Source organism: Musca autumnalis, unplaced genomic scaffold, assembly GCF_047663935.1.
Source record: "Musca autumnalis isolate F117 unplaced genomic scaffold, ASM4766393v1 scaffold_4, whole genome shotgun sequence".
In the NCBI taxonomy this organism is placed as follows: domain Eukaryota; kingdom Metazoa; phylum Arthropoda; class Insecta; order Diptera; family Muscidae; genus Musca; species Musca autumnalis.
The window spans coordinates 128,918,047-128,939,217 of record NW_027411977.1 but is presented as its reverse complement, the minus strand read 5'-3'; the positions used below and the strand labels follow the sequence as shown (position 1 = coordinate 128,939,217).

The 21,171-nt window shown below is 35.8% G+C and overlaps 1 protein-coding gene across 1 annotated transcript in view; it reads left to right on the top strand.

Moving 5' to 3' along the window:
- Window positions 1-21,171, top strand: part of LOC141402657 (adenylate cyclase type 6) — a 555,913-nt gene that overhangs the window by 260,444 nt on the left and 274,298 nt on the right. The window contains exons 10-11 of the mRNA XM_073984363.1: window positions 11,405-11,567; window positions 14,980-15,129. Coding sequence (XP_073840464.1) covers window positions 11,405-11,567; window positions 14,980-15,129 — 313 coding nt within the window. The remainder of the gene's footprint in view (window positions 1-11,404; window positions 11,568-14,979; window positions 15,130-21,171) is intronic.

Genomic DNA, 21,171 nt, shown 5'->3' with positions numbered 1-21,171 from the left:
ACCATAAAAAAGGGCCTCCCGAATGAAGCATTTTATGTAAATTATCTGACATTTTAACGTACTCACTTAAAGTTGGGGACAGGAATGAATATTTTATGGTGGAGGGTATGAAAAGTTCGGCCCGGCCGAACTTAATGCTTTTTTACTTGTTTTATTTGTGTTGTTTTGTATGTATTGGTGTAACTCTCCAGCAGTTTATTTTCACTCTCCATGAATAGTTTCAGGTCTTCTTCTTGCAACAGGTCTGTCATTTGTTCTTGTAATTTCTGTTGCTTTACTCTGTTTTTGTGAGTTATGTTGTGTTTTTGTTGTATTAGGAGGTTAAGAATTTTGTTATTGAAATTATAGACGTGCTTCTCTAGGATGCTTTTGATGTTTGGCGGAATTTTGTTGTTGATTTTGAAAATGTTGTGAATATTCTTAGTGTTATTGCTGATGAAATGGATTAGGGCAGAAAATGTGAAATTACAGAAGTTGCTCTCCGGTAAATAGAGTAGAATTACAAATATAATCTTACTTATGCACACAAATCCTCATCTCCTGGGCAATTTCGATGTCGAAACAAGTTCTCTATTAAGACTAGAACCTCTAGGCATTAGAAAAAAATATTTTGAAGTAATATTTTGCTATTTCACGCGTTTGATAAGGTATAGCTACAAAAATTGTCAAGTAGATTTTCAATAAAATCATTAAAGCCTCACAATCATTGTGGCAGAGCATATTGTGGACTGATGAAAATATATTTGAACATAATTCATTTTAAAATAGACTTTTCGGTAAACTTTAGTCAAACAAGTAAAAAAGTGTCAGTCGGCTTTGCCGACAGATATATACCCTCAGCTAATTTGAAGCCTTCACCTCCGGACAGATCGAATGTATTTAAGGTCTCTTCAGAATTTTGTGGCCCTTTTTGGACATTTGAACTTGCCGACAAAAATGTGGATTAGGAATTAACTGCACTAAGACACAAATGTTGAACTTCTGTAGGGCAGGTACCTTTAGGGAGGACCGATATGGGCCATTTTAGATATTAAACTAAATTTTCAAAGTTTGGACCAAATTGGTTGCCCCATTCAAGTGATATCGTCCTAGCATTTTAGTTACATGTTTCAAATATTGGGAAGAAGTACCGAAAGTTGTGAACCGGTATTGCCCATGAAACTAAGTTTGGATATAATATGACGAAGACCAAATCGGTTGAACAGTTCGAGAGTTATCGTGCTCTCAGACCGCCACATATGGTGAAATAGGGGTTTTTACACCTTTCCGGTTTTTTTCCTAAGAAATATGGACTTGCCTCTGAAAAAACTTTTACCGTCGTAATGAAGGTAGCGAATGCAAATCACTTCAACAAAAATCAAAGTGATTCGAGAGCAGGTCTTAAAGTGAACTTATCCGAAATTTTGTGTGAGAGGTACCAGGAGGAGTAGACAAATATAGTCCATATTCGAACCTGATCTATATCTGGTAGATATATTAGGATGTGTAAAGTATAGATTACATCGATCACCCCTTTCAAGAGTTATCGTGCGCAAACTTTTTCCGAAAAATGTTGAAGTTTTGTGGGGGAGGTACCTGAAGGAGTGGACCGATATAGCCCATCTTCGAATTTAAACTATGTTTTGATAAAATATTACGAAGGTCAAATTTTGGACCGAATCGACAGATACGTTCTAGAGTTATCTTGCGCTCCAACCACTACACAAGGCGTCATAGGGGCTTTTGCACCTTTCCGGTCATTTTCTCAGGAAGTATGGACTTGCCCCTGATGAAACTTACAGCGTCGTATAGAGGACAGCGAATACAACTTGCCTAAACAAAAATCAAAGCGATTCGAGACCAGGTCCTAAACTGAACTTTACTGAAATTTTGTGTAGAAGGTACCCGAAGGAGTGGCCCGATATAATCCATCTTTGAACTTTAACTAAGTTTGGACAAAATATTACGAAAGCCAATATTTGGACCGAATCGGCAGATCCGTTCGAGAGTTATCTTGCGCTCCAACCACTAACACGGTGTCCTAGGGTTTTTTGTGATTTTCAGGTCCATTTTCTCAGGAAGTATGGACTTGCCCCTAATGAAACTTACAGCGTCGTATAGAGGACAGCGAATACAACTTGCGTAAACAAAAATCAAAGCGATTCGAGACCAGGTCCTAAACTGAACTTTTCCGAAATTTTGTGTGGGAGGTACCCGAAGGAGTGGACCGATTGAGTCCATATTGGAACCTCATCTAAGTTTGGTAGAAATTACACGATGTGCAAAGTATGGACCAAATGCGTTATTCCCTACAAGAGTTATCGTACGCACAAGTTTTGCGACAATTTTTGAACATTTGTGTGGGAGGTATCTGAAGGAGTGGACCTATATGGCCCATCTTCGAACTTAAATCGAATCTGGACAAAATATTTCGATACCCAAAGTTTGATCCGAATCGATTGATCCGTTCGAGAGTTATCGTGCGCACCAGCCAGCCAGACAGACAGACGGACAGACAGACAGACAGACAGACAGACGGACGGACATTTCTAGATCTACTCAAAATTGTCTGAAACGGATATCGTACAAACATACTTGGGGTCTAAAACCATTATTTCGATGAGGCACATTTTCGGTCGTATCAAAGTGTAAATACCCTCTTTAGCCTAAAGGCTGAGGGTATAAAAACGACAAAAACTTAAGTATCTTTGTGAAAAAATGTCCTTCTGATGCTATTTCCATGCCCAAATGCTCCTAGGCATCAGAACAGTCTGATCCACCACTTAAAATACTGCGATATTTAATATTTATCTTTAATGATGTGGACTGTAATAAATAGTTTGGCACTTTAAACGATCTTTCACAAAAACATGGTAGTAAACTGATCGAAGTGTTATGTATTCATTTGCAGAACACTGCTACTACGGTAAGGCTCAATTTTGTGGAGCACATTTCAAACTTAAAGTTAAATGGGTCCATAACGGTACAGATGTGTGTAAAAAATATTATTTTTACCGTAACTGATAAAAATCAAAAATATAAATAAGACTTTTTTAATTGTTGAGGTCTAAAACTCAATAGAACAATTTTGTCAAAATACTTATGCCACGCATGGAAATTTTATTTCCATTACAAAAGAGCAAGCGTACATTTGAATTGATAAAATTTATTACTTATTTTAAGTACTCTAGTAAAGGATTAGCCAGAATATGTTTTCATATTTTTGAAGAAGACTAAAAAACCAAACACATAATTTTTTCAAACTTGTCAAAATATGTAGTTATGCCAGGCACTGTAGTTGCTCCGTTTGTGAGATATCGTGCTTAACGGGATAGCGAATATTTTTGTAATTTGGAAGGAAGATAAGGTGAGGAGTGGACCGATAATTATCATCTTCGAACTTTTTGAAGATTTGCAGAAATATTACGATATGACCTAAGAGGAACATTGAAAAATTAGGAGTCCACCGAAGTCCCACACATTCAACCATTATGCTACGTTTCACGGGTGGTTAAGTCTGATCATCAGGCATATTTGAATGTTATTTTAGTGGGTGAACTGTCAAACTTTCCAAAAAAATTCAAATGGCGTCTGGCAACACACAGTGTTGCCTAGGTCAGTTAGTTTTCGTGCAGCCCTCATATAAAAAAACACTTAAAATGTGGCTTCAAAATGTCAGCATTATTTAATGGTAGACGCAGATCAAATTTTGAAAAGTTAAACATTAGTGAAATTATCCTTCTTAAGTTTGCTCAAACTTTTACTTTGACTGACTGGAAAATCATGAAAAGTGTGGTTTAATTACAAATCGAGAGAAAACAAGAAAAGACACTTTGGCTTCAACCCATTTTTATCCATTTTTTAACACAAATATAGCCACAGCTTCCACGCAAATCCAATACTTATTGCCAAGTTTATAATATGCAATCACAATTCGCGAGTTATGAAAGGGTACACAAACCTTGGCTTTAACTAAGATCATTTTTTAAAAATATTGCCCATCCCAGCAAAAATCCTCATTACAAACCTCTTTTCCCACCCATTATTTTAACAAGGGCATGTCGCACGAAATATCTGGTTATTTTGTAACCACTGAAATAAGTAGTCAGAATCTACTCAGTATCTACTTATTTCAGTGGTTACAATCTACTTTGTTCAGTGGTTACAAAATAACCAGATACTTCGCGCGACATGCCCTTGTTAAAATAATGGGTGGGAAAGGAGGTTTGTAATGAGGATTTTTACTGGGATATATCATTTTATGTCTATTTATTTATTTTTTCATATATCATATCAATTTCCACGGTGTGCCTTAACAAATTTAAATGGAAGGTGCTTACACCTCGGAAGTTTTTGCTAATTCTGAAACTACAATGCTCATAGATGAGAAATATCAAAAAACGAAAAAAATCGCCGGAGGGATTTTCAAATAAATCGCGATTTAAGTTCACATTTTTAGGGGTTCTTTAGGTTTTCACGATTTAGCTTGGAAACCGCGAGTTCTATGTAAATAGGTCTAAATAAAATGTTGCAGCAGAGAAAATTCTCCACAAGATTGTCCTTTACGATATTTTTGTAGGTTTTACCGTTTTTGAGATATGGAAGTTCAAATTGGGACAATGCACTGACTGTATCGTCCCCTTATAAAACAATATTATGCACAGTGCCCCTTAACTAACTTTTAATGGAAACCGCTTAAACATAGGATGTTTTTTGCGGATTCTGAAACAGCAATGTTCATAGATAAGAAAAATAAAAAAAAACAGAAAAAATCGCCGGAGGGATTTTTAAATAAATCGCGATCAAAATTCACAATTTTAGGGTTTTTTTAGGTTTTCATGATTTTGCTTGGAAACCACAAGTCGTATCGAAATGAGTCTAAAGAAAATGTTGTAGCTGTAAAAATTCTCCACAAAATTGGCCATTATGATATTTTCGTAGGTTTTACCGTTTTTGAGATATAGAGGTTCAATTCAAATTTTTAGGTTTTTATCTTAAATCTTCACGATTTTGCTTGAAACCCGCAAGACATATGAAAATGGGACTAAAGAAAATGTTGAAGCTGTGAAAATTCTTTACAAGATTGGATGATTTATTTTTTTCTAGGTTGTGCCATTTTCAAGATATATAAGTTTAATTTGGGAAATTGCAGTAATGACATTGTTTTATAAGGAGGCGATACAGTCAGTGCATTGTCTCAATTTGAACTTCTATATCTCAAAAACGGTAAAACATACGAAAATATCATAAAGGTCAATCTTGTTAAGAATTTTCACAGCTACAACATTCTTTTTAGGCCATTTACATAGGACTCGCGGTTTCCAAGCAAAATCGTGAAAACCTAAAGAACCCCTAAAAATGAGAACTTAAATCGCGATTTATTTGAAAATCCCTCCAGCGATTTTTTTCGTTTCTTGATATTTCTCATCTATGAGCATTGTAGTTTCAAAATCAGCAAAAACTTCCGAGGTGTAAGCACCTTCCATTTAAATTTGTTAAGGCACACCGTGTTTCATATACCATCTTATTCAATATTTAAATGAAATATACATTAATTTTCGAAACAGGATATAATTTTTATACCCTCCACCATAGTATAGAGGGTATATTAAGTTTGTTTTTCCGTTTGTAACGCATTGAAATACTCATTTGCGACCCTATAAAGTATATATATTCTTGATCAGGGTAAAATTCTGAGTCGATCTGTGCACGTCCGTCCGTCCGTCCGTCTGTGGTAATCACTCTAGCATCCACAAAAATGGAGATAGGACGCTGAAATTTTGGGAAAATGCGTCTTTTGTTTGCAGACAGGTCAAGTTCGATGATGGGCTATATCGGTCCACGTTTTGGTATAGCCCCCATATAACGGTACCCCCCGATTTACGGTATTTTGACGTTTTTAGCTACATTTTCAGACCGATTTAGCTATAATTTGAAATTTAGGGTTCTTAAGTGTCAATAAACGTATATAACAAAAGTTGTGGACATAGGTCCACGTTTTGGTATAGACCCCATATAACGGTACCCCCCGATTTACGGTATTTTGTCGTTTTTAGCTACATTTTCAGACCGATTTAGCTATAATTTGACATTTAGGGCTCTTAAGCGTTACTAAACTTATATAACAAAAGTTGTGGACATATGTCCACGTTTTGGTATAGCCCCCATATAACGGTACCCCCCGATTTACGGTATTTTGACGTTTTTAGCTAGTTTTCATACCGCTTTAGCTATAATTTGACATTTAGGGTTATTAAGTGTCAATAAACTTATATAACAAAAGTTGTGGACATAGGTCCACATTTTGGTATAGCCCCCACATAACGGTACCCCCGATTTACGGTATTTTGACGTTTTTAGCTACATTTTCAGACCGATTTAGCTATAAATTGACATTTAGGGTTCTTAAGTGTAAATAAACTTATATAACAAAACTAGTGGACATAGATCAATGTTTTGGAATAGCCCCCATATAACGTTACCGCCCGATTTCAGGTATTTTGACGATTTAAGTTGCATTTCTAAACCGAATTAGCTATAATTTGATATTTAGGGTTCTTAGTGACCAAAAAACTTATATTCGAAAAAATTATGAACATAGGTACATGTTTTGGTAGAGCCCCATATAACGGTACCTCCTGATTTTCGGAATTTTGATTTTTTTACCTACAAGTTTCAACCGAATTAGCTGCAATTTGAACATTTGACATTTGAAGTTCTTAGTGGTCACCACACCTCTCCACCAAAAATTGTCAAGAAAGGTCGTTGTATTGATAAAGCTCCCATATTAAAGTACCTCCCGATTTTCAGTAATTTGATGATTTTAACTACAATATTAAACCGAACCAGCAGTAATTTGACATTTGAAGTTCTTAGTGGTCACAACACCTCTCCATAAAAAATTGTCAACCTCCCAATTTTCAGTAATTGACAATTTTAGCTAAAATTTTTAACCAAACTAACTGTCATTTGACATTTGAAGGTTGTAGTGGTCACCACACATCTGCATCAACAATTTTCAACATAGCACCAATATAACGATACTTCCCGATTTTCGGTACTTTGAGGATTTTACTTAAAATGTTTAACGGAACGTAGGTCCATGTTTTGGTATATCCCCAAATCAAACCTCCCGATTTTCCTTACCTTAGCTTTATTTTTTGGACCAACTTTCTGTAATTTGAAATTTAAAAGCCAACAAAAATTTTTCATTTAAGTTCATATTTTCGTATAGCCCACATACCTTCGAACTAGCTGTTAATGACATTTGAAGTTCACACGTTATGTACCGATTTTCGGTATTTTGAGGATTCTAGCTACAATTTTTAACCGAATTAGGAGTTATTTGACATTAAAGGCTCCCATCAAAAACTGTCAACATAGGTCCATGTTTTATTATAACCCCTATATAACGGTACTTCCAAATTTCTAGCCCGCCAAAAATTGTGAACATACATAGTTAGATATGGGCACCATAAACAAGGGCCTACCGAATGAAACATTTTATGTACATTATCTGACATTTTATCGTACCCACTTAAAGTTGGGGACAGGAATGAAAACTAATTATTCCATTTTAGTTCAGAATATGTTATGGTGGGGGGTATGAAAAGTTCGGCCCGGCCGAACTTAACGCTTTTTTACTTGTTTGATATTTTTATACCCTCCACCATAGTATGGAGGGTATATTAAGTTTGTTTTTCCGTTTGTAACGCATTGAAATACTCATTTGCGACCCTATAAAGTATATATATTCTTGATCAGGGTAAAATTCTGAGTCGATCTGTGCACGTCCGTCCGTCTGTGGTAATCACTCTAGCATCCACAAAAATGGAGATAGGACGCTGAAATTTTGGGAAAATGCGTCTTTTGTTTGCAGGCAGGTCAAGTTCGATGATGGGCTATATCGGTCCACGTTTTGGTATAGCCCCTATATAACGGTACCCCCGATTTACGGTATTTTGACGTTTTTAGCTACATTTTCAGACCGATTTAGCTATAATTTGACATTTAGGGTTCTTAAGTGTCAATAAACTTATATAACAAAAGTTGTGGACATAGGTTTACGTTTTGGTATAGACCCCATATAACGGTACCCCCCGATTTACGGTATTTTGTCGTTTTTAGCTACATTTTCAGACCGATTTAGCTATAATTTGACATTTAGGGTTCTTAAGTGTCAATAAACTTATATAACAAAACTTGTGGACATAGGTCTACGTTTTGGTATAGCCCCCATATAACGGTACCCCCCGATTTGCGGTATTTTGCCGTTTTTAGCTATATTTTCAGACCGATTTAGCTCTAATTTTACATTTAGGGCTCTTAAGCGTTACTAAACTTATATAACAAAAGTTGTGGACATATGTCCACGTTTTGGTATAGCCCCCATATAACGGTACCCCCCGATTTACGGTATTTTAACGTTTTTAGCTACTTTTCATACCGCTTTAGCTATAATTTGACATTTAGGGTTATTAAGTGTCAATAAACTTATATAACAAAAGTTGTGGACATAGGTCCACATTTTGGTATAGCCCCCACATAACGGTACCCCCGATTTACGGTATTTTGACGTTTTTAGCTACATTTTCAGACCGATTTAGCTATAAATTGACATTTAGGGTTCTTAAGTGCAAATAAACTTATATAACAAAACTAGTGGACATAGATCAATGTTTTGGTATAGCCCCCATATAACGGTACCCCCCGATTTACGGTATTTTGACGTCTTTAGCTACATTTTCCGACCGATTTAGCTATAATTTGACATTGAGGGCTCTTAAGTGCCAGCAAACTTATATAAGAAAACTTGCGGACATAGGTCCACGTTTTGGTATAGCCCCCATATAACGGTACCCCCCGATTTACGGTATTTTGACGTTTTTAGCTACATTTTCAGACCGATTTAGCTAAAATTTGACATTTAGGGTTCTTAAGTGTCAATAAACTTATATAAGAAAACTTGTGGACATAGATACACGTTTTGGTATAGCCCCCATATAACGGTACCCCCCGATTTACGGTATTTTGACGTTTTTAGCTACATTTTCAGACCGATTTAGCTAAAATTTGACATTTAGGGTTCTTAAGTGTCAATAAACTTACATATCAAAAGTTGTGGACATAGGTCCACGTTTTGGTATTGCCCCCATATAACGGTACCTCCCGATTTAAGGTATTTTGACGTTTTTAGCTACATTTTCAAACCGATTTAGCTATAATTTGACATTTAGGGTTCTTAAGTGTCAATAAACTTATATAACAAAAGTTGTGGACATAGGTCAATGTTTTGGTATAGCCCCATATAACGGTACCCCCCGATTTACGGTATTTTGACGTTTTTAGCTAAATTTTCAGACCGATGTAGCTATAATTTGACATTTAGGGTTCTTAAGTGTCAATAAACTTATATAACAAAAGTTGTGGACATAGGTCAATGTTTTGGAATAGCCCCATATAACGGTACCCCCCGATTTACGGTATTTTGACGTTTTTAGCTAAATTTTCAGACCGATGTAGCTATAATTTGACATTTAGGGTTCTTAAGTGTCAATAAACTTATATAACAAAAGTTGTGGACATAGGTCCACGTTTTGGTATAACCCCCATATAACGGTACCCCCCGATTTACGGTATTTTGACGTTTTTAGCTACATTTTCAGACCGATTTAGCTATAATTTGACATTTAGGGTTCTTAACTATCAATAAACTTATATTAAAAAAGTTGTGGACATAGGTCCACGTTTTGGTATAGCCCCCATATAACGGTACCCCCCGATTTACGGTATTTTGACGTTTTTAGCTACATTTTCAGACTGATTCAATAAACTTATATAACAAAACTATTGGACATAGGTCCATGTTCTGGAATAGCCCCCATATAAAGTTACCCCCCGATTTACGGTATTTTGACGTTTTTAGCTACATTTTCAAACCGATTTAGCTATAATTTGACATTTAGGGTTCTTAAGTGTCAATAAACTTATATAACAAAAGTTGTGGACATAGGTCAATGTTTTGGTATAGCCCCATATAACGGTACCTCCCGATTTTCGGTATTTTGAGAATTTTACCTACAAGTTTTAACCGAATTATCTGTAATTTGAACATTTGACATTTGAAATTCCTAGTGGACACCACACCTCTCCACCAAAAATTGTCAAGAAAGGTAGATGTATTGATAAAGCCCCCATATAACGGTACCTCCCGATTTTCAGTAATTTGATGATTTTAGCTCCAATATTAAACCGAACTAGCAGTAATTTGACATTTGAAGTTCTTAGTGGTCACAACACCTCTCCATCAAAAATTGTCAACATAGGTCCATGTTCGGATATAGCTCCCATATAACGGTATCTCCCAATTTTCAGTGATTTTGCAATTTTAGCTAAATTTTTAACCGAACAAAATGTAATTTTACATTTGAAGGTTGTAGTGGTCACCACACATCTGCATCAACAGTTGTCAACATTGCCCCAATATAACGATACTTCCTGATTTTCGATACTTTGAGGATTTTACTTAAAATGTTTAACCAACGTAAGTCCATGTTTTGGTATAGCACCAAAACAAACCTCCCGATTTTCCGTACCTTAGCTTTATTTTTTGGACGAACTTTCTGTAATTTGAAATTTAAAAGCCAACAAAAATTCTGCAACAAAAATTGTTCATTTAAGTTCATATTTTCGTATAGCCCACATACCTCCGAACTAGCTGTTAATGACTTTTGAAGTTCCCACGTTATGTACCGATTTTCGGCATTTTGAGGTTTCTAGCTGTAATTTTTAACCGAATTAGGAGTTATTTGACATTAAAGGCTCCCATCAAAAACTGTCAACATACGTCCATGTTTTTTTATTATAACCCCTATATAACGGTACCTCCCAATTTCTAGCCCACCAAAAATTGTCAACATACATAGTTAGATATAGGCACCATAAAAAGGGCCTCCCTAATGAAGCATTTTATGTACATTATCTGACATTTTAACGTACTTACTTATAGTTGGGGACAGGAATGAAAACTAATTATTCCATTTTAGTTCATAATACTTTATGGTGGAGGGTATGAAAAGTTCGGCCCGGCCGAACTTAATGCTTTTTTACTTGTTTTAATTTCATAGTATTTTTTCGCAAAAATATAGTTTCAAAGTGGTTTCTGTGGGACCTTTTTCAATGCCCAAATATAATAATCGTTATTGTAGTCATTAATAGATAACAGTTTATTCATTCTCGCAACAGGAAAACATTTTTGAGAAAAAAAGCTTAAAAAGTCATAACCCTGATGTTTATATTCTTTCTAAAGAATGCGAATAACATAAAATACTACCACATATTAAATAACTTTTGCTTTAATAGCAGCATATATTTATATATATAAGACTTTAGTAATTAATGTTCAACTTGTTTCTTGTAATTATAGCAAATCCTTTAATGGCTGTGCTTGCTCTGCCATCTTTGTCTACATGACATACACAATGCTGCCACTGCGTCAGCGAGAGTCCTTGGTCGGAGGTATCATTTTATCTGCAACACAAATTTATACCAGCATTAGCCATGTAGACGACACATACCAATGGCAAGAGGTAAGTGTAATTGTATCAGGAAACGTTCAGTTTCATTAATTACGAAGGTAATCGAGAGGGTATGCTTTCAAAATTATTATGTACAAATAAGTTTTCAGTATTTGGAATAAAACGTAAGGTCATAGGGTTTTTGTGTTATGCATAGTATAATAATTAAATAATTGCGTAAAAATTAAAAGGCTCAGCGAAAAACTGTGATAAAAATGGTGTTAAATAACTGTTGTGCCATTCAAACTTTTATTAAATTAAGTACATTTTTAGTTAAGTAAAAACTTTTGCAATGGCTACGATATTAAAAAACGTCATAAAAACACTAAAAAATGAAGTGCCATAGATTACATTATCATCAGACACTATGGGGATTTACATTAAACAAAAACATTGTTCCACAACATCCCATACGGGACAAGGGAGACTTCTCTCATATCAGTGAGTGCACCCCGATTCATATTTAGCTCAATGATATGGGACCTACTGTTTATCGCCGAGTCCGAACGGCCGACCCCCGACCTTATGCGTGCAAGGCGGGAGTGCATACCATTGCACCATGGTGGCACCCATGGGGATTTACATTGTTGACCGCAATAAGCTATAGTAACGAGTGTAGGGCCCTACGGTAGTCTTCTTCTATACGTTCTTCTAGTATATACATAGAAGACACCTACGGCGATTTTCTATTTTACAGAAGACTTGTACGGTGGAAGACCGCTACGGTGGTCTTCTATTACACAAAAGACCGCTATTAATGTCTTCCACTATATAAAACCGCTACGATGGTCGTCTACTATATAGAAGACCGACAAAACGGTTTTATACTACATATAAAACCCATACGGTGGTCTTATACTATATAGAATTCCACTACTGTGGTCACCTTGTACTATATAGAAGACCCCTACGGTAGCCTTGTACTGCATAGAAGACCATTACGGTAACTGTCTACTATATAAAAGACCCCTACGGTAGTGTTCTACTGCATAAAAGACCCCTACGGTAGTCTTCTACAACATAGAAGAGCCCTGGTGGTCTTCCAGTGCATAGAGAATCGTCAAGCTTAAACGAGTATTTAAATAACCTGTTCTAGCAGTAAAAGTCGGCACCAGTGCCTTCCTTCATCTTGGACACATCTGCATATATTGGCAGACGGTCGAGAAGGTAGCTCAGTCCAAATGTTCTTACATGGAAAAATGACAGATAATCACTTACGTGACTCCGGTCATGTGATTTGAGCTGACCATCAGTTATGTCTAAGGCCTTCGTATGTCCGCAATTTGAGGTCCACCAGGATTTTTGACTCTGGAGTCTAATACCCGCATCTTTAAGCTAAACCAGGATATTCAGAGGTTGGAGATCCAAGATCACAAAGTGGCTTAGAGTGCTGCGGAAATCAGATTTGATTAAGATCACTACAACATACAGACGGTATATGACTTGTGCTCTAAGTCTTCAACTTTTCTTAATAGAGTTCTTGCAGTAGTAGACTGCCATATGAATTGAAATCGATAGGTACCTTTTTGTTATTCTGGGGGTACACCACAACGTGGGCGATGTGTCAACAACACTCCAAATCGTAAATGCCAAATTACAGCCAACTTAGGGCAAAATTGTAGACAATCATTTTCAAGTATCTGAAAACGTGGAAATAACTGAAATCGCGTGTTACCGTTACATGGAAGATATTCCATAACATGGAATGGGGAGAAGCTTTTTGACCACTTCGAACTTGAAATTCCAAATAATAGCTATTTGGGTTTGAAAATTTGGCTGAAAACGCACAAATACATCGAGGCTATACATAATTTTACTCTGATCAATAATATATACATATACTTCACAGGGAGGCAAATAATTATTTCAAATGGAAAAATTGGAAAGTTTGACAGTTTTAAGCCTAAGCGTACCCAGGACAGTTTGGCATTCGACCGTGAGTTAGATTGTTTACATTGGATCGATTGTGACACCTCCAAAATATGATTTTTAACGCTCTTGCAGCATCTCCCGGCGATTGCTCCTAGCACCACGATCGTATTTTTTTTCGAAATTTCTTGCACCGATCAACACGTGATCCAAAGAGAAAAAACCCATTTTTGCCGCCAAGTTTTCATGCAATATTGAATGTTAGTTGGTGGAATAAATGCTCAAGGATGAGTCTATCTCACGGTGGCGATCTTGGATTATCCGTTCAGGCACGGCTTAATTTTTTTTCTGGCACAACGGCCGTTTTTGGACGATCTTCACGACCTTTGTTTTTAGTGAGTGTCCGCCACGACTGAATTCATTGAACCAGTTTTTCATAGTCCTATAGGATGGACCTTTATCGACATACAAAGATTTAGTTTGATCAATGCACTCTTACCATGATTATCCACGTCGAAAGTTATGAAAAATAATCGGGCAAAAATGTTCACAAGTAACTTCCATTTTTTTCAAAGTGATTTTTTCAAGACACTGTAAAAAACCTAACACATGGTCATACGTCAAACTGACCTGAGTACGCTTAGGCTAAAAACTGTCAAAATTTCCAAAAAATGTCAAATAACACCTGGCGGCACTGCGAGTTGCCAAGGCCAGAAGGTTTTTGGGTGACCCTAGTATTGAATTATTTTTCGTGAGATAAAAATAGATCCCATATTATTGAGCTAAATATAGAATCTGGCTGCAGTCATAGGCATGAGAGTAGTACGCCTTGTCCTTTCAGGGATACCACGCTGCCTTCATCCCATGCATGTATCTCTTTATATTACATGATAAAGTCCAAATGTAAGAGCATTTTCAGCCGCATTCCGACTCTAGCCTTTGCTTACTTGATTTATAATTTTCACGTAGTATAGTGGTTTAATATATTAGTTATTCTAGGTTCCAGTAAAACTACACAATAAATTTTCTTTTAAATTACCACAAATTTACATATTTTTATTTTCATACATACAATAAAATAACCCAATCTAAAGTCAAAACTTTGCCGTTTTCCCGCATACATATGTTTAATTGAAAGGGTATCTTTGTATTTTAGTTTTACCCAAATGCCATTACCTGTGGCCATCTGTAGTTTTATTCTGATCTCATATTTACATACATATATCCAAGTATTTTTTTGTTTCTTTGCATAAAATAAATATAAAATTGGATATTTATGTCGATGAGTATTTATCCTTAGATTTGATTAAGCTTATAGTGTACAACAACATCGTGTAGACAATGCCGAATGAACCAAATAATAAAAATAAAAATTTATTACCCTTACCAGCCAATTTTTTCTCATTTCTCTCTCCCGTTTTGTTCTTTTGATCCGCAAATACCTCCAACTAACTTGTTTGTTTTTCTTGTTTTTCATTTCCTTGTTGTTTACTTTTGCCATCTTCCGGTCAACACGGTATTTTGCTGTTTTCATTGATGTTGTTGCTGTTGGCAGTTATTCAGCACTTTAATGGCTTTATTTTTATCAAATCTGACCGGAATTTATACCCATTGGCCTAAGGAGAAGGCGCAGCGTAAAGCATTCATTGAGACGCGTCAGTGTATTGAGGCACGTCTGCGAACACAGAGGGAAAATCAACAGCAGGTATGTAGCAATATTGTATGTGTATATGTAAATATGTATCTTTGTATTGGCTAAAAATTCCCATACTAACATACAGACAATAATCAAATAACAAACACAAAGTTGTTGAACGAATAAGCCACTGTATTCCGTTTACAAAGGACATTGTAATAAAAATTTACAAAATTGAATGATTGAATTCTACAGTTAACTGAACTATGTAATCAACGCACATAGGTTTCAATCAGGAAATATTTGGCCAAAACCCTATTTTTGAAGTTTCGAAATTTTAATTTTTTTTTTTTGCACAGAATAATAAAAAACACATCAAGTTATCTGAAAATAATTAGGTTTTGTAAATAACGTTAGTATTCGTTGATTGGCGCAGTACCAAAGTTGACACTTTTTTATGTAAAAATAAAACAGACTTTGTGCTGTAAAATATACAATTTTTGTTGTATTGCGTCGCTGTATAAATATACAGAAGTGAAACCAAAGTTATTATGAATCGGGAATCTGTTAATGAGTACTTTCATAACATTTACAAAAAGAACGATGGAATTTGTAAAATTAGCGTAATAAAATCAATGTTTTTATATATATTAAAAATTATTTTTTACAAATACTTTTTAAATATTCTTAAACTTTTAAAAAAATGTCCAAGTGTGTCAACCTCCAAATTGATTTCGGAAGATAGCTGGGCCAGAAAATTTGGATTTGGGACCATTGTGCAACGTTTTCGAAAATGAAAACAATTGTAAAACATTTAAACGCAGGAAAAGATCATTGCATATATGTATACTAAGTTAAATTGCTTCAAAATAATTTAATTTTTTTTGGCGGATTACGAGGGCTGCACGAAAACTATCTGGCCTAATAATGAAAATGTGAACATTTACCATCACAAATAGTTTTATTGTATTTTTAAGTAGTCTCCAGTATGATTTATACACTTTCTCATGCGCTCAAACCAATAATTGAAGCACATTTTCCACTCCGATTGAGACACATCCAAAGCATGGTTTTTGAGTGCTTCAACAGCATCTTCTGGCGACTCCTTTTTTGTTATGCTGGAATCAAATAAAGTCACTGGTTCCCCAGTCAGGCCTGTACGGCGGATGGCCCATCAATTCCACGTTTTGTCCAGTCAAATAGGCGATGGTTTAAATGTCTTGTTCCTTTTTCGAATTCCTCAGGAGACTTCAGACAAACTAATAATAGTGTACCACTCATAGTTAACCGTCCTACATTTCTCACGCCGTATAACCGCCTCATTGTAAATGTTGGGGAAGAAACAGTCGACAATCTACTTCGAAATGCTTCTTGCAAGAACATCTTTCGTTGGATTTGGCTCGCTTTTGAAGACCTAAACGTATTTTGATTTTTGAGCGATTGTCCAATTTTGCTGGATCTAACGAGAAAAATCCATTTTTGGGACCATGTGTTTATGCAATATCACATGTTAGTTGGTGGAAAAATTCCCAAGGATGCCTCTATCTCAACAAAACAAAATAAAAACCAATCAATTTAGCAAATTGCATAGGCCAACATTAAGTCATATATGGAAGAAGAATTCTTGACCTTTCCATTGGTGATAAATTAATAAATGTTTGTGGCCAGATCACAGAGTTATACCCTAATATATCCATAAAAACCATATTCTGGGACAGCTTTATTCTGCGACCCACCATTTAAAGTCTAACACTAGACCAGCAGCCCATATTAATACTGGATAATCTTAAGCCCATAACCTACACTGGAAAATTATTCCCGATGTGGCACTGGTGGGCGTCTAGACAAAAACCTTAGGTCAAATTTAAGTACAATATGATCGAATTGACATTACAAAATACAATAAGAAAACATACAGCTAACTGGAATTCCGCAACACTATATGTTAAAAAATTAAACTATTACCTCTTCCTTCAAAATCCATTATAATATTTAACCATACGTATTTTGAATATATTTACTTGCACGCAAATTCTAAGTTGTACTTAAAAAAAAGATTATTAGTCAAATGTTCCGATTTTTGGAGCTATTTTTAACCAGATCGCGTTTGAGTGACACCAAAAATAATATTATTTAAAAAGGTCCATATCATAGCTGTCAGAGTAACCCAAAATTTTACATTCAGTTTTTTTATTTTCGGCCAACGCACAGTGCAAAATATGAGCACTTTAGCGGAACTTTACTAATAACTTTAAAAGGAAAAGGTGTAGATTCCTAAAATTTTGCACAAATGTTTCTTATATTAGTGGACAGTGTGGGGCTCAAATTGGGCCACATAGACCCGCGGTTTCCTGTAGCGCTCATGTAACGGTGGCTGCCGTTTTTACGTTTTACATTCATTTTTCTATCGATTTTAATGCAAATTGGTATATTGAGTTTTCAGCGGATAGAAAACTTATGTACAAAATATTTTCAATATAGGTTCGCGTTTTGGAATAGCCCCCACATGCGGGTACCCTCATATTGGGTATATTAAAGGTTAAAGACAAAAATTGCAGCCGATTTTGATGCAAATGTAAATTTTAAGATGTTAGCGAATAAAAAACCTCCTCACACAAATGCTGTCAACATAGGTCCACTTCTGGATGAAGCCCCGCAACCCTATACATCTATTAAGGAGTAAAATGTCAATATTTTTTGTTTTCATTTATATCTATAATGTTTATTGGTCCATTCAACAGGTCAGTACCATTAATTTTGTTAATAATGTCTGTCAGATAAAGTTTAGGTCTGCACTGCATTACAATTTTTAACGTATTTTGGTATTTGCACCGCAGCATCTAAAAATGTTGCACTATATGTAAATCACCAACATTTAGAGGTCAAAACTATGAAAAATTGCGAGAGGTTTCTTAATTTTACAGAAATTATCATTGTTAGAATTAGTGAGTCCATTTCTTCAAAACACAGTCAACAATGGCGTCCATTGTCGCGTTTACCTTCCACTTTTGGAAAATGCAAAACAAAACAAAAAAAAAAAAACATTGTTCCACAACATCCTATACGGGACAAGGGAGACTTTGGAAAATGCAACTGAATGAAATTCCCGAAGTCTTATTAGAAAATCTTGAATATCCCCAAAGACCGCGCGATACCGCAGCAGTTTTATAGCTTTGCGAACAGAGGAGAATCCAATCTTTCAGATTATATATATCTTAACACGTGAATGTACGGAACTCACTTTTGAAATGTCCACGGAAAATAAAAAATTATAATTTGGAAAACTTCAACAAAAACCTTCTTTCCGACTTAAATTGCACGAAAACAATAAGGGATTTTTGCATTTGTTTAGAGTGTAAAATATCATAATTGTTTTGTAAAATATTAAGAAAAATAAATCATGGCATACTGACTTACCATTTATCCGCGCCACTCCATTTTTGTAATGAATCAAAACTACATTTCATACAAAAAAAATTATTAAACAAAAGTGCAACTTTAAGTGAATTTTTTAGTCGTTTCGTGGAGTAAATCGGCAAACTGAGTACGGACCATTTGCAGTGGAGTACTTAGCTAACGAATTCAATAAAAGTTTAATTTATTTCATGTACTTTGAAAATCCCTTAAAGTTCCACTAAACTTCCCAAATTTCGCACTGTGCAACGTGTGGAACCACTGTGCACTGTAAACAACACAACAAATGGTCGTTTGAAAAACTGGCCTGAGTAGGTTAAGGCTAAAAACTGTCAAACTTTCAAAAAAAAAAGCAAAAAAAAAAACAGTGGCGGCTTGCACTACGCGGTGTTGCCTAGGCCAGAAAGTTTTCGTGCTCCAATTGAAATCTTATTGTGACCTCTGCAGCAAATTTGTAGATGAGAACATGTTATTTGTTGACATCCGTGTATTCTTAAACAAGTAAAACAGAATCAGTTGATTGTGAGTAGTGGATCTAAAAGTCTATAATAATTATATAATTGTTCCACAAAAATCCCATAAGGGACAAGACTTCTCTCATATCAATGAGTGCACCCCGATTCATATTAGCTCAATGATATGGGACCTACAGTTTATCGCCGAGTCCGAACGGCGTGTCTAAGACACCACTTTTGTAGAGAAGTTTTACATGGCTGAAATACTCAGGAAATGTCGCCAACATTAATGAGGGGTATTTTGCCACCGTTGAAAAGTGTTTTTATGTTGCTTGGCCGGGGAATCGAACACACGACCTTATGTGTGCAAGGTGGGTGTGCATACCATTGCACCACGGTGGCACCCAAACTACGATCTACATACTCTATAACATGTTGAAGTGGCGTTAAGTTCGAATTCCGGGCCGAACTCTTTATACCCTCCACCACTAGTTGTATTGAATTAAAATGGAACAAGTAAAAAACTCGTTAAGTTCAGCCGGGCCGAACTTCTTATACCGTTCGCAATAATATTCTGAATTGAAATGGAATAATTAGTTTCGTTCCTGTCCACAAATTTAGGTGTATCAAAGTGTGGACCTATGTTGAACGTGTTTGCTGGAGAAGTTTTGTAACCACTGGGAATGTCAAACCGATATTTGGGGCTCTGGCAAAACATGTACCTAAATCCCACGGCAGCGGGTTATTTCGTATTGGATTGGCCCGAAATCATAATGTTTCGGCCAGCCGCTGCTAACCCAGAATCACCCAGCATTTTTATGCTGCTACAACAACAAAACATGGACCAATGTTGACAATTTCTGGTGGAGGAAATTTCGTGACCACTGGGAACTTAAAATGTCAAACAAACAGTTGTTCGGCCAAAATTAAATGTCAAACAAACGGTTGTTCGGCCAAAATTAATTAAAATTCTCAATAGCTATACCACAACATGGACCTATGTTGAAAATGTTTGGTGGAGAAGTTGCGTGGCAGCAAGGAACCTCAAATATCAAATCACAGGAAGTTCAGTCAAAAATGTAGGTTAAACCCTCCAACCATTATATGGAGCTATACCAAGACATGTACCCATTTTGAAAATTTGTTTGTTTGTCAGTCAAAAAATTTTGCTAAAACCCTAAAAATACTGATTTTTTTTTTTTTTTTTTTTTTTGATGGAGAAGTTTTTTTTTGACAAGTACATAATAGCAAAATGTACCTTAATAACGAAAATCGTGAGATACCATTATATGAGGACTATACCAAAACATGGACCTATGTTGACAATTGTTGATGGATAAGTTTTGGGTCAACAGTCAGGGGTATACGGCGGATGACCCATCAATTCCCCGTTTTGTCAGATCAAAAAGGCACTGTATTTGCTATTGTTGTAGTAGTTTTTTTTTTATTCCTTTATTGTTCCACTTGGGAGCATAGGGCTTCCACAAGAAAATTATATCTTATTTTATCGATACATATGGTTTTTATATCATTGATTGATTTATTTATTCGTAGTAATTCATTTTGGATTGTTCTGCGCCAAGTGTTTTTTGGACGTCCTGGACGTCGAGATCCTTGAGGGTTCCATTCTAGAGCCGCACGAGGAATGCTGATCACCGGTTTTCTTAAAGTGTGCCCAATCCATCTCCACTTCCGTCTAGCGATTTGCTTTATAATAAATTCTTCTCTCGTCTTGATATGTAGATCTATGTTTGAGATAGTGTTTGGCCAAAATATGCCACAGATTATTCGGAGACATTTGTTGATGAATGTTTGAAGTTTTTGGGCTACATTTTTTGATATGAGCCATGTTTCACTACCATAAAGAAGTGTTGACTTTACACATGAGTTGAAAATTTTTAATTTGGTGTTCTGGGATATTTGTGCTGCTCTCCAGATTTTATTTAAGCGGCCAAATGCTGATCTGGCTTTTTTCAGCCGGTTGTCAATGTCGTCGTCTACGCCGTTGTCAGTCGACATCATGCTGCCCAAATAACAAAAGCTTTTGACAAACTCGATATGGTGATTTGAAATCGTAAAGCTGCAATCGACCGAGTTGTTTATTCGCATTGCAAAAGTTTTGCCAATATTAACATCCAGGCCTGCTTGTCTTGTCAATATAACTAGGTCATTCAATTTTTGTTGCATATCAGAGAATTTGTGGGACAGTAAGCAAATATCGTCCGCATACGCTAGATATTCT